This window comes from Mesoplodon bidens, assembly GCF_964165515.1.
Source record: "Mesoplodon bidens genome assembly, chromosome: 20".
Lineage (NCBI taxonomy): Eukaryota > Metazoa > Chordata > Mammalia > Artiodactyla > Ziphiidae > Mesoplodon > Mesoplodon bidens.
In genome coordinates, this window is record NC_138181.1 from 15,984,764 (window position 1) to 15,997,292 (window position 12,529).

Below are 12,529 nucleotides of genomic sequence, written 5' to 3' on the forward strand. Positions count from 1 at the left end.
TTTTTATAATCTTTTTTTTAAATTGAAGTACAGTTGGTTTGCAATGTTGTGTTGATTTCTGCTGTACAGCAAAGTGATTAAGTTATACATATATATATTCTTTTTCATATTCTTTTCCATTATGGTTTATCACAGGATATTGAATATAGTTCCCTGTGCTCTACAGTAGGACCTTTTTGTTTATCCATTCTATATATAATAGTTTGCATCTGCTTATCCCAAACTCCCAATCCATCTCTCCCCCACCCCCTCCTCCTTGGCAACCACAAGTCTGTTCTGTACGTCTGTGAGTCTGTTTCTGTTTTGTAGATAGGTTCGTTTGTGTCATATTTGAGATTCCACATATAAGTGGTATCATATGGTATTTGTCTTTCTCTGTATGATTTACTTTGCTTAGTGTGATAATCTCTAGGTCCATCCATGTTGCTGCAAATGGCATTATTTCATTCTTTTTTTATGACTGAGTAGTATTCCATTGTATATATGTACCACTTCTTTATCCATTCATCTGTCGATTGACATTTAGGTTGCTTCCATGTCTTGGCTATCGTGAGTAGTGCTGCTGTGAATATTAGGGTGCACATATCTTTTCGAATTATGGTTTTCTCTAGATATATGCCCAGGAGTGGGAGTGCTGGATCATATGGTAGCTCTGTTTTTAGTTTTTTGAGGAACCCTCATACTGTTTTCCATAGTGGCTGCACCACCAGTGTAGGAGGGTTCCCTTGAGAAAAAATCGTTTTGAGATAGGGAATGTGGAAGCTCATATTAAAAGAAATGTATTTTACTTCACCTAAGATGGTGAAGCAGGACACGGTAATTATATACATAGCTTATGCAATACCATATCACTAATAAATGACAGATCCAAATTTCAAACCCAAGATTGTTTTGTTTGTTCACATTCTTTCCGCCATACTCTGTTTTCTCCCATGGGGAGAGAAAGAGGTGGCTGCAATTCTTTACAGTGCCTCTGGGAAAAAAAAGTCCCCTTCCCCACTGATATGGAAAAATCTAGTTCTACCCTTATAGCCTTTAAAATAGGTATGAAATTCTTTACTAGTGGAGGGGAGTTTGTGTCATGCTTATAAGTCAGTCTGTTTCTTCTTCAGAAGCTTTCTCGTGATATTGGAATTATAAGTAATTTGGTTTGTATATATGCGGAAGTGAAACACTTGGGAAAGCCCATACATTGGCCTTAAACATACTCCCATCTTTGGGAAGGTCTCAGTTTGCTGGTATTGCGCCTATTTGTTTGCAGAGGCTCATGCAATTCTGTAGACACAGGTCCTTCTTCTTCCCCATTGTGAGAGCTGGCAGAGCAAAGCTCACAAAGGACTTGTGAAGTAATGGTGATATATTTGTGTGAACAACAAGAATTTAGACAAAAATAATGTTTGGATCTTGGAAGTGACACTCTAGTAAACCATGATGATGGTTAGGGAAAACCAGCTTTAAGGGTGAAAGAAAAGAGTGTATGATGTCATTTCCTATGGCCTACTTATTATGCCCATTTCCACCCTCCCCACACAAGTCCCAGATCTAAGAAACAAAGATACCATTCATCAAGGCTGTGTTCTTTCTAATTTGATGCTTATCCAAAATTTCCTTCAGTTTTTCAATTATAGGGGATAACGTGGTTCCCCCAAATTCATATTCTGCCCCCCTCTTTTGGAAAAGCAATACCTCCAAATAAACTTCATAATAAGAGGCTTTCACATTTTCAAAAACTGAGGGGGAGTGCCAATGACCAGGAACAGAGGGTATGGGCAATGAAGGAGAGGTGTGGTACATGCACTTTCCGAGGAGATGGAAAAAGAGCATCAAGCTGGTGAGGCCAAATTGAACGCTGAAGCTGAGACACATGGTCCTAGTTCCAGAGAAAAGTCTTTCTACAGGTTTCTTTACAGAGGCCAACATCTCCGTTTTGATTTCAGGAAATCCCCAAACAGGAAATGAGATGTTGCAGGCTTTGGGCTTTGGGGACAGACTCACGAGAGAGATACATTTCAACAGCCTAAGAATTGCTCTTCTTGGCTTCTGAGGACATGCAGCCGAGCCAAGGTGAACCCCCCTTCCTCCTTCTGTCTGCAGCTGGCTCGGGTGCCCAGCGTGTTTCCACCCATCACCCCAGAACCAGTGTTTCCTAAACACAGCCACCTTCCTCCCCTCGACACAGGACCTCTGCTCACGTTGCACCAGTCTGGAACAAACTAGAGGGTCATTCACGAAGGGCATGGAGAACGAGGAGAAAACAACCCCTCATCTTGTGTGGACTGGGAAGAATCTGTTTTGGCAGGCACCGGACGGGGACTGCTGTAGAGCTCGGGGTGAAACAGTCTGATCTCAGCGCTGGCAGCCTCTGCGATGACCTTAGAAAAGACCTTGTATCAACCTGATCAGAACCTCCAGACAAAACACGTGAGTTCAGCCAAACATTTGAATGTTTCCGACGTTCGCCTGTTCTCCATCACATAGAGACAGTCTTCAATGCGCTGGACTTCGATTTGACCCCCAAAAAAGCTGTTGAGAAGGGATCCCTCTCTATCCCATTCTCTCCTTTTCCAACACTCCCATAAACAAATGATGGGGACATGATTGGGCAATACAGGTATATCAAGCTCTCGTCCGATCTACATATTACCTGGAATACAGTGGAGGTGGACTGGGGTTAATTCGGAGAGGACTGGAAAGTGACACCGAGACAGGGACCTTGAATGTGTCAGCAGGATTTACAGATCTTTCACAGTGCTGTTCTTCGCATATGTGCTTGCTGCTTCCCAACGAAACAGAGAACTTGGTCTCGGGCAGTGCCCAGCTTCCCTCATGTCTTGTGTTTACATGTGTCACATATTTCTGCAGGGCACTGCCCACTGGGATAACAGATTAATCTGAGGTAGTCATTAATTGTTGGCTGTCTGTTATATGGGAGGATAGGATGGTTCCAGGGTCAATATAGTTTGAGAATAGCCAGGGGTGAGTGATAGCATTGCTGTTTTCTCATCTCCCATGGACTTCAGACCTTCCAAGTGAGCTTGGCAATTACCTAAAAAGAAAGGAGTGACGTGGTTTTACCCAGTGGGGGCTTTCATTGTCCATTTGGGTCCCTTCGTTTACTGCATCTCAAAGAAACCATGACAACTGTATTTGTCTCTGTTTCCTCTCCCCTCGATGCTTCTGGCTCCATCTGTTCAATACTCACCAATGGAGGCAGCCTTTTGTCTCTTTTCTTATAAACAAAAGTACACTTATGTGAGTTCATTTTTTTAAGAAACATAAAAGAAAATAAAAATGGAAAGGTTGTGTGTGGCTTGATAAATTGTTCAGTACCTTCTCTACACCTCCTCGGTCTTAATTTTCGCTGACTCGTGACATGTTCGTTTATTTGATTTGTCAGAAAGTGCCTGTGCAATGTGCAGAGATGTGTCATCCCAGGAAAACAAAACAAAACCCAAACCCCTGCTTTGTAGGTAGATATCTGTGTGATGAAAAAAATGCCTCCTCTGTTTTCAGTCATGGTGGTGCACATCTAGATCTAACCGTATTCCTTTCACTTCCAAAACCTCAGATAGTGGGAGGTGGGTTTGTCTTCTAAAGCTTTCTGCAAGCTCTTAGGGTCACGTGGCTCTTTGATGAGCCCTGCACAAGAAAGCAGTAACTAAGAGGAGGAAATATATGGCTCGACTCCAGTGGGACAGTGGGACCTCTTTTTTGTGGTGTAGGGTGTGCTTTTACATTTGAGTCCCACTGATGAAGCAGTCCAGGGCAGAGCCATCCCAGGCTCAGGGGTCCTGGCTTGGAACTAGTGTTGCCTTTGCTGTTAACTACCTCTGTGGCCTTGAGCAAAGCATTTTACCTCAGTATGAATCCCAGTTCCTTCATATGTAAAATGAAGTAGAACTAGATGACATATAAGCCCCCAAAGAGCTTTTTTATTTTTTATTTTTGGATATTTATTTGGCTGCGCCAGGTCTTAGTTGTGGCATGCGGGATCTTTGTTGCTGCGTGTATGATCTTCAGTTGCGGCACGTGGGATCTAGTTCCCTGACCAGGGATTGAACTCGGGCTCCCTGCGTTGGGAGCATGGAGTCTTAGCCACCAGGCCACCAGGGAAGTCCCCCGCAAAGAGCTGTAAGATGGTACTATTCTGTTTCACGGCTAAACACTGAACGCTAGCTGGTGATTTTGCGAGTTTCCCTCTCCTACCCCTGTGACACAGTTCTCGCCTCCATCCTCTTCTTATCTCACTCTATAACTTTTCTCATCTCTCTTGTCCACTTCGCATTTTCAACTATCATTCGTATACTTAAGACAAAACATCTTAAAAAATGAACTGTTACTGCATTATAATCACATAAACTACAGTGTACCCATGTCAAGTTCAATAAGTTCTTTTCAAATGTATATAGCTGTGTATCCTCCACCACAGTCAAGATGTAGAACATGTATATCACCCCAGTAAGACCCCTTGTTCCCCTTTCTAGTCAATACTCCCCCATTCCTGGCCCTAGACAATCACGGATCTGTCTTCTGACACCAAACATTTTTTTCTCCTCAAAGCCACACTTCTAATCATGATCAACGTGTATGTTCAACTACCCACTGGGAAACTTGAGTGAGATTCAACCCAGGCCCCTTGACCTTAACGAGATGGAAATCGAGATCTTTCCCCATAGATCCGTCTGTCAAATCTCTACAACTATGCATCCGAGCATTCTCTCTGTTCCTTCCTTGCCTTCTCTCTCCATGTTAACCCGTCCCATTTAGCAATCTCCTCTTTTAACATATTCATATCAGTTCCTTTCTTCTGCCACTGTTTTGTGTAGGACCTCACCAACCACAGTCTAGTCCCACCAAGTTCAGGAGCTCCGTGGGTCTCTTCCAAGGTCACGCCCCACATCCTTCGACCTCGCAGCTCAATGACCTTTGCATAGGCTTTCCCCAATTTATTTACATGGTGTCGACTTTGTAGTCTGCTCACTTTGGGACCTTTCTTTCAACAAAAACCTTCCTCTTTTAAATCAGACACTCCCTAGCTTAATATCCTTTAATAGCCACACATTCCCTCTGGGATAAAGACTCTTCTGAAACAGACCTTCCCTGACTTTCTAAGCTCACCTCTTACATCTTCCCCATTTATTAGCATGCCCCTGTGCTCTGCTGTACCAAACTAACTGTATGTTGCCTGAACACTCCATGCTTTCTTCAGACCTCTGCATCTTTGTATACACTTTTATTTCCTCTGCTCGGAATATCAGTTTGATGAATTTCTATTTATGCTTCAAGACTCAGCTCAAATGATTTCCTCAGTGAAGCCTTCCCTAGTGCCCTCAAAGACTATTATTATTTTCTCTTCTTTTCCTTCATTACACGTTGCATATTTCTCTTTTGTAATCACCAAGATTATACTCCAGTGTAGAGAAGAAGGGAACAGGACAACCCATTTCCCAAATGGTCTTGACAGGGTAAGTTCACGTGTACATGCTTACATGTGTGCACAGCCCCATACCCACAGGGAACGAGGAAGAACACATTGAAGAGTTTTTGATTTGGGGGTCTACCTTCTAGCTCGTTTAAGAGTTTCAATGAGGAGGTAGGCTTTGGGAGTCTCTCCTGACACAGTTCATTAACTTCTCCTTCTCTGGTCTGTCTCAACTGGTCTGAGACTTGGCACATTTACTTTTTGTTGCCCACTCGGTCTGCTTCTCTCTGCAGGTGAGTCTCCTCGCACTGCTAAGCCCTCTGCTGGATGCCGCCCCAGGTGGAGGGAAGGAGGCTTCCCCGATATTCTGGAAGATGTAGCATCTGCAATCCCATAGGCATGTCCTGTGGATTGTCCTGCTAAAATACCATCTGTCTCCTGTTCCCTCTTCTCATCCTTGTCTTGCGTGCACCTGAGATCAGGAGGAGAAAAGTGAGATGGGAAAAACTGAGCCTGCAATGTCTCTAAGAGGACTTACTGTATAGCCACTGTAATGATCTGTTTACATGTTTGTCTCCTGCAGACTAAGTATCTTGAACGTCAGATGGTGGTTTTTTTTTTTTTTTTTTTTTTTTTTTTTTGCGGTACGTGGGCCTCTCACTGTTGTGGCCTCTCCCGTTGCGGAACACAGGCTCCGGACGCGCAGGCTCAGTGGCCATGGCTCACGGGCCCAGCCGCTCCACGGCATGTGGGATCCTCCCGGACTGGGGCACGAACCCGTGTCCCTCGCATCGGCAGGTGGACTCTCAACCACTGCGCCACCAGGGAAGCCCCAGATGGTGTTTTTTGTTTCTGTTTTTGTATATATCCCTAGTGCCCAGCAAAATCGATGAATGAATGAATCTCATTTATGAATTTGAATCCTACCTATACACAATTATCCAAGTTAATGATTTATAAGTAGCGTGTTCTACCTTAATTGAAAACTTGTTCATGAGTGAGTTAAATAAAATATGGACCTCTACAAATATGTTTTAATTTAAAACATTTTCTGTTTAAAATTCGCCATAAACCTAGGCAGTATTTTCATGTGCTGGTACTTCTAATTCAAGACATTATCCTTTAAAATAGAAATTAAAGCCAAGCCTAGGTAATTAATTTGGATAATTAATCTGCCAAGTCTTACTGCCGGTGGTAAACATGTAGATATAATATATAGAAATAAGCTATATTTGGAGAATCAAGCGTATATTAAAAGAGAAGACAGTAACCAATCAGAGAAAATGCAACCAAATAGCATACACATTTTTCTTTACCACGTCTAAAAGAGGAAGCTAAGTGCCAGTTCAGAGTGCTGATTGCAGACATCAAGGTGGGGCTCCTTGTTTTCCTCAGGGGGTGGAAAAGCCTGGATGGGTTCTCTTGTTTCTCTACAGTTGGTGACAGGCCCAGGAGAAGGAACGCCTGGAAATCAGCTGGCTTTTGATACATGTTTGTTGAAGAATAGGTTGTATTGCTAAGTGTCAGAAAGTTGGGTAAAGCATTCAAGAAGTCTTTGGAAACATGTATGCGCTGGAAATGCCAACGATGTACTGTGGTTTCAGATTTTATGGAGAGATCATACTCCCCTGCCTGGGGCTAAAATCTCTTGGAAGTTTTCTCTGACTAAGCTCCCTCAAGATGACCTTTGCTTGCTTCGAGTAACTGTAACATTCATGTGGGCTGTCTATATTCTTTGTGTTTATATAATGTATGTCTGTATGTTGCCTTAGGATATTCCCAAGTTGTAGCTCATCTACTAGATTATCTTGTCCTAGGGGTTCATTCATGTCTTTGCATTCGCTATAGCTCAATATAAATCTACTACGTGCCAAACATTTTTACCTGTGGCTATCATGTGATTCGAGTCCCAAAACAACTTTGTAAAGTGAAAGTAGTATTACTCTGATTTTTGCAGATGGGAAAACAGATTCAGTGTGTCAAGTAACTTATCCAAATTTACAGCAAGTAAATAGCTGAGTCCAGGTATAGATCCAAGTTCATGACCATTCTGCAATATACTTTTTAAAGAAACAGAATTATTCCAAAGCATGTACTTAGAGATCCCTTAGCTGACAAAATAAAACGGGCAAGCAGCACTTTTTTGGTCATGGAATTGGTATATCCTTCATGTCATCTGAATGTTATGTCTGTTCCATGTTGGTCATTTGTGCAGTGTATAATCCAAGGCTCCGCTTTTAATTGGTGATTAGGAGAGATGGGTTTGTTGGTTTGACACTGTGAACCAAACTCTCAGATGACAGAACATGATGGGCCTCTGTTGATCTAGAAGTTTATCCAAAACAATAAGGTGAGTACTCCAGAGAGGAAATTTAGCTCACTATTAGGCATTTTGAGTGCCTCTCACAGAGTTTTCTCTTTTTCTTTCCCTCGCACTGAGTGGTAGGCTATTATTTAAAAATGTATTAAATACCAAGTTCTGCAATGGCCTGATTACTATCATCTTTCCTCTTTTCACTCCCCACTGTTCCCCCTGCCATCAGGATGACACTTCCTTCAGGCACTCACATATTTCATCCCTCAAAAATGGAGTATAAAAACACATTAAAATATACCACACATGGTGATTGTCAGAAGAAAATCACCCAGAACCTTGATCTCAGACTTATCTTTCAAATGACATAAATCCAATTTATCTCACTCTCAAGTTTCTTTGAATTTTAGTGTCTCAATCACCCTATGGTAACGTTGCTCTCCAGAGTAATTTAATAAAAAGATGAAATTACTCCACATACTTTTTTAACGGCACCTCTTTTGATAAAATAGGTTGATGTCAGAAGAGTATTCTTTCCTGAATCAATGGCAAATATGTTTTTAATACAAACTGTATTAGTCCAGAAGAAATCTGTTGATGCAACAGAATACTCAAGAAAATGATACTCTTTTGGCTAAATTATGAGCCCCTATTGCATTAGACAATTTCACATTTCACATTAAATCTTTATTTCGATGCTTCTTATTTTTCAGCTCTGTTTATTCCTGGGGCCCATATAGGGTGTCAAAGATATAAAAATATCATAAAACCAGGCCATAAATGAAATTAATTTTAGGTGCAAAGTAACTTACCTATGTATGGAAGTAAATTCTACTGATCACTTTTACTGAGTAAGGGATTTGCATATTGTCTCCGGGATAATTTGGTAACTGCTATCGTGGGTTGTTTTCTGTCCTTTTGATGTGTGTCTGTAGTCTCGAAAACATCTTAGATTTTAGCTGGAACATCCACTCTCGGGGCTCTGAAGCAGAGCTCATCTGCTTTTCTGCAACACAACCTTCATCTGTGTTTTTGTTTTGCCTCTGCCGGTGAAGGAAAAAGGTCAGGGCATTAACCTCTCCCTCCATTAGAAGGATGCATTTCTGCTTTTATCTGATTAGCTGCTGTAATTTGAAGCTTTCGGTGCCTGCAGATAAGGTGGGAGGCTGGCAGCCATAAGGGCCATGGGAGGCATTCAGAAAGCACACTCAGAGCTGTTATCCTGAGTTTCACTCAAAAAGATCAAATGTCAGGCCTGCTCACCCCAGCCTGATCCTCAAATTCTTGCTTATTCATTAACCATCACTACGTAGTTACTTGGGGAGGTTGTAGCGAGGCTTCAGACAGAGTTTCTGTAAGTCTCAAGGCACATGGAACCAAAGCAGCCAGTAATGAGTTCAGATCTCTTAGCACAGCTTGTTCTCAGGGGCAAAGGGTTTAAGTAGCTGTCTTCTTTCCCTCTTTTAAAACATAAAAGTCAAAATCTGAAAATCTTAACTTGATTCCATTTATTCATGGAGTTTAGTGATCTCTTCGATATTAGCAGGGCAAAGGAACTAACAGGGAAGATGGAACCTGCTATTTCTGGAAGCCTGAAAAGACCTCTGTAAATTCCCAGCATGATGTGGTGATGGTTTTCATAGGCAAAGGGCTTGAAGGTACCAGCATCCCATTTTTACATCTCTCTACTCTACCACTTCCCAAAATATGAGAGAAGAACACTTGTACTTCTTAAAATAAGGCCAGATAGTCTCTGAAAACTTTAGCCTGACTAGCAAGATGATGAATATGAAAGAGATTCTGTTTCAAATTTTTGGAGTTGGATATTTTCTTTTCTGTAATGCTCTCCCCTTTTTCCTAGAACAATTCCAGCATCAAGAAGCTGTTTGTGAGAAATAACCCCAGAAGTAAAATCCCTTCCACACAAAGAGAAAACTCATGGACTTGAAATATCTACTCAGTTACTACTGGAAGCAAGGCTGGACTTGGTAAAATGGAGAGGTCAGATAATAAACTTGGGGTCTGGCTCTCTCTTATTTTACTTCTTTGGTTTCCACATCAGTAAAATAAAAGAGTTATCTACTTGGTTATTGCTAATACCTATTCTGGTTTTAGTATTCTATGATTGGTGAGGCAACATATTTCAGTTTACAACTGGCAAATATTAAGCTTGTATATTGCCATTCTTACTGGTTATATTCATGGCAGACAACACTAATTAATTGTGAAAACTTTTCCTGCCAACCTTGGAATTCCAAGGCCTTAGAATCCTTTTCATCACAGAATTGCAAGCATCCATAATCCATCAGATGAAGACAAAACTTACATGCCATTCCAGATATAATGAACAGAGAGGTGGTGACAAGGCAGGGGACTGGACAGAGATTTTGTCCTGTGTCTGCTTTTATACATCTGTGTAACTCTTGAGAAGACAATTAAATATTTTAAAATTAAATTTGATATAGGTTTTTGTGTGAAAATAAGTTTTTATTTCCCTGGGATAAATGCCCAGAAGTGCAATTTTTGGGTCATATGGTAATTGCATATTTAGTTTTTAAAGAAATTGGCAAACTGTTTTTCAGAGTGGCTGTAACATTCCCATCAAATACATACGAGTGATCCAGTTTTTCTGCATCTTCACCAGCATTTAGTGTTCTCACTATTTTTAATTTTTACCATCTTGATAGGGGTGTGGTGATATCTCATGGTGGTCTTAATATGCATTCCCCTAATAGCTAATAATGTTGAACATCTTTTCATGGGCTTTCTTTGCCACCTCTATATCTTTTTCTATGAAATGTCTCTTCGTGTCTTTAGCCCATATTCTAATTGAATTGCTTCCTTTGTTATTGCTGAGTTTTGAGAGTTTTAAAATATATTCTAGATACTAGTCCTTTGTTGGGTAGTTTGCAAACATTTTATCCCACTCTGTAGCTTGTCTTTTCACCCTTTTAACAGGATCTTTTGCAAAGCAAACGTTTTTGAATTTGAATTTATCATTTTATGACTTTAATTTTAATTATAATTAATTCCTTTTAGGATCTATGTTTTGATGTTAAGTCTGAGAACTCTGCCTAGACCCTAGATCTCAAAGATTTTCTCATTTTTTCCTAACAGTTTTTAAGTTTTACATTTGATATTTAAGTTTGTGATCTATTTTAAGTTAATTTTTATATAAGGTATAAGACTTAGCTCGAGATTCTTTTTTTTTTTTTGCCTGTGGATATCCTGTTGCTCCAGTGCCATTTGTTAAAAAGGCTATCTTTCCTCCTTTGCACCTTTGTCAAAAACCAGTTGGGCATATTTGTGTGAGTTTATTTCTGTATTCTGTATTCTGTTTTATTGATCTATGTGTTTATTCCTCCACTAGTACCATACAGTCTTTAGTACTGTAGCTATATAGTAAGTCCTGAAATGAGTAGCATGATTCTTCCCATTTTATTCCTCTTTTTCAAAATTGTTTTATTTCTAGTTCCTTTGCATTTTCATATAAATTTTAGAATAATATTGTCTATTTTTTTAAAAAACTTGCTGACAGTTTGCTAGGAATTGCATTAAAACCATATCAATTTGGAGAAAATTGACATTTTTATTGTGTTCAGTCTTCTAATCCATCAATATGGCATTTCTCTCCATTTATTAAGATGTTTGACTTCTTTCTTCAGTTTTGTGTAGTTTATAGCATATAAGTCTGGAACATGTTTTGTTATATTTACCCCTATGTATTGTTTATAAGGTATCGTATTTTTAATTTTTGGTGTCCATATGTTCACTGCTACTATAGAGAAATACAATTGATTTTTGTATATTTATCTTGCTGAACTCACTTATTAGTTCCCAGAATTTATTTTGGGTTCCTTGGGATTTTCTGTGTAGACAATCATTATGTCATCTGTAAACAGAGACAATTTTATCTCTTCCTTTCTGATCTCTATGTCTTTTTTTTCCTTTTCATGCCTGATTGCATTGATTAGAACTTCTAGCACTATGTTGAATAAGAGCTATGAGAGTGGATATTCTTGTTTGTTCCTGATCTCAGGGAGAAAACATTCAATATTTAACCATTAAGTATAATATTAGCTGTAGGTTTTTTGTAGGTGCACTTTATCAAGTTGAGGAAGTTCACCTTATTTCCTATTTTTTCGAATTTAAAAAAAATTTAAAAGTCATGAATGGGTATTGAAATTTATCAAATGCTTTTTCTGCATTGATTGATATGATCATGTCATATTTTTTAGCCTGCTAGTATGGTGGATTACATTGATTTTTTAAAAATATTGAACTATTCTTGCATCCCTGGATTATACTCCACTTGGTCATAACATATAATTTAAAAAATATATTTATGAATTCTCTATACTAATATTTCATTAAGGGATTTTGTGTTTACATTCATGAGGGATATTGGCGGTAGTTGTAATTTTTTCTTTTGTACTTTGTCTGGTTTGGTATCAGAGTAATACCTGTTTCATAAAATGAATCAGGGAGTGTTTCCTCCTCTTCTATTTGCTGGAAGAGATTATGCCCCGGGAGTCTGCCCGCTCCCCGTTCTTTCCCTTTTGGCAACCTTGTCGTTGCCTCAGCCCCCTGCCTTGTCCCTTCCATGTCCCTGCTAAAGTCTACTGTTGAGTAGAGCAACTTGTCTTAGTTCTTTCCCCACATCAGGAGTAGTTCTATATTCCACTGTGATTTCCATGACTTCATTTGCCATTTTGTTTTGACCTGGTCAAGAGCTGGCATAGACCTTTCTTAGATCTCAAGTCCTAGAGTAGCCTCCAAGCTCCCTGAATCCT

At 39.9% G+C, this 12,529-nt stretch overlaps 1 protein-coding gene across 12 annotated transcripts in view; it reads left to right on the forward strand.

Moving 5' to 3' along the window:
• The window catches only part of FUT10 (fucosyltransferase 10), a 265,015-nt gene that overhangs the window by 75,544 nt on the left and 176,942 nt on the right, over nt 1–12,529 (forward strand). Inside the window, exon 5 of one of the 12 annotated variants that reach the window (XM_081221146.1) lies at nt 2,095–3,396. The exons of 7 other annotated variants lie outside the window; for them this stretch is intronic. In XM_081221146.1, coding sequence (XP_081077272.1) covers nt 2,095–2,344 — 250 coding nt within the window. In that variant the 3' untranslated portion in view covers nt 2,345–3,396. 4 more of the 12 variants (XM_081221140.1, XM_081221141.1, XM_081221142.1 and 1 more) reach the window with 4 other exon arrangements.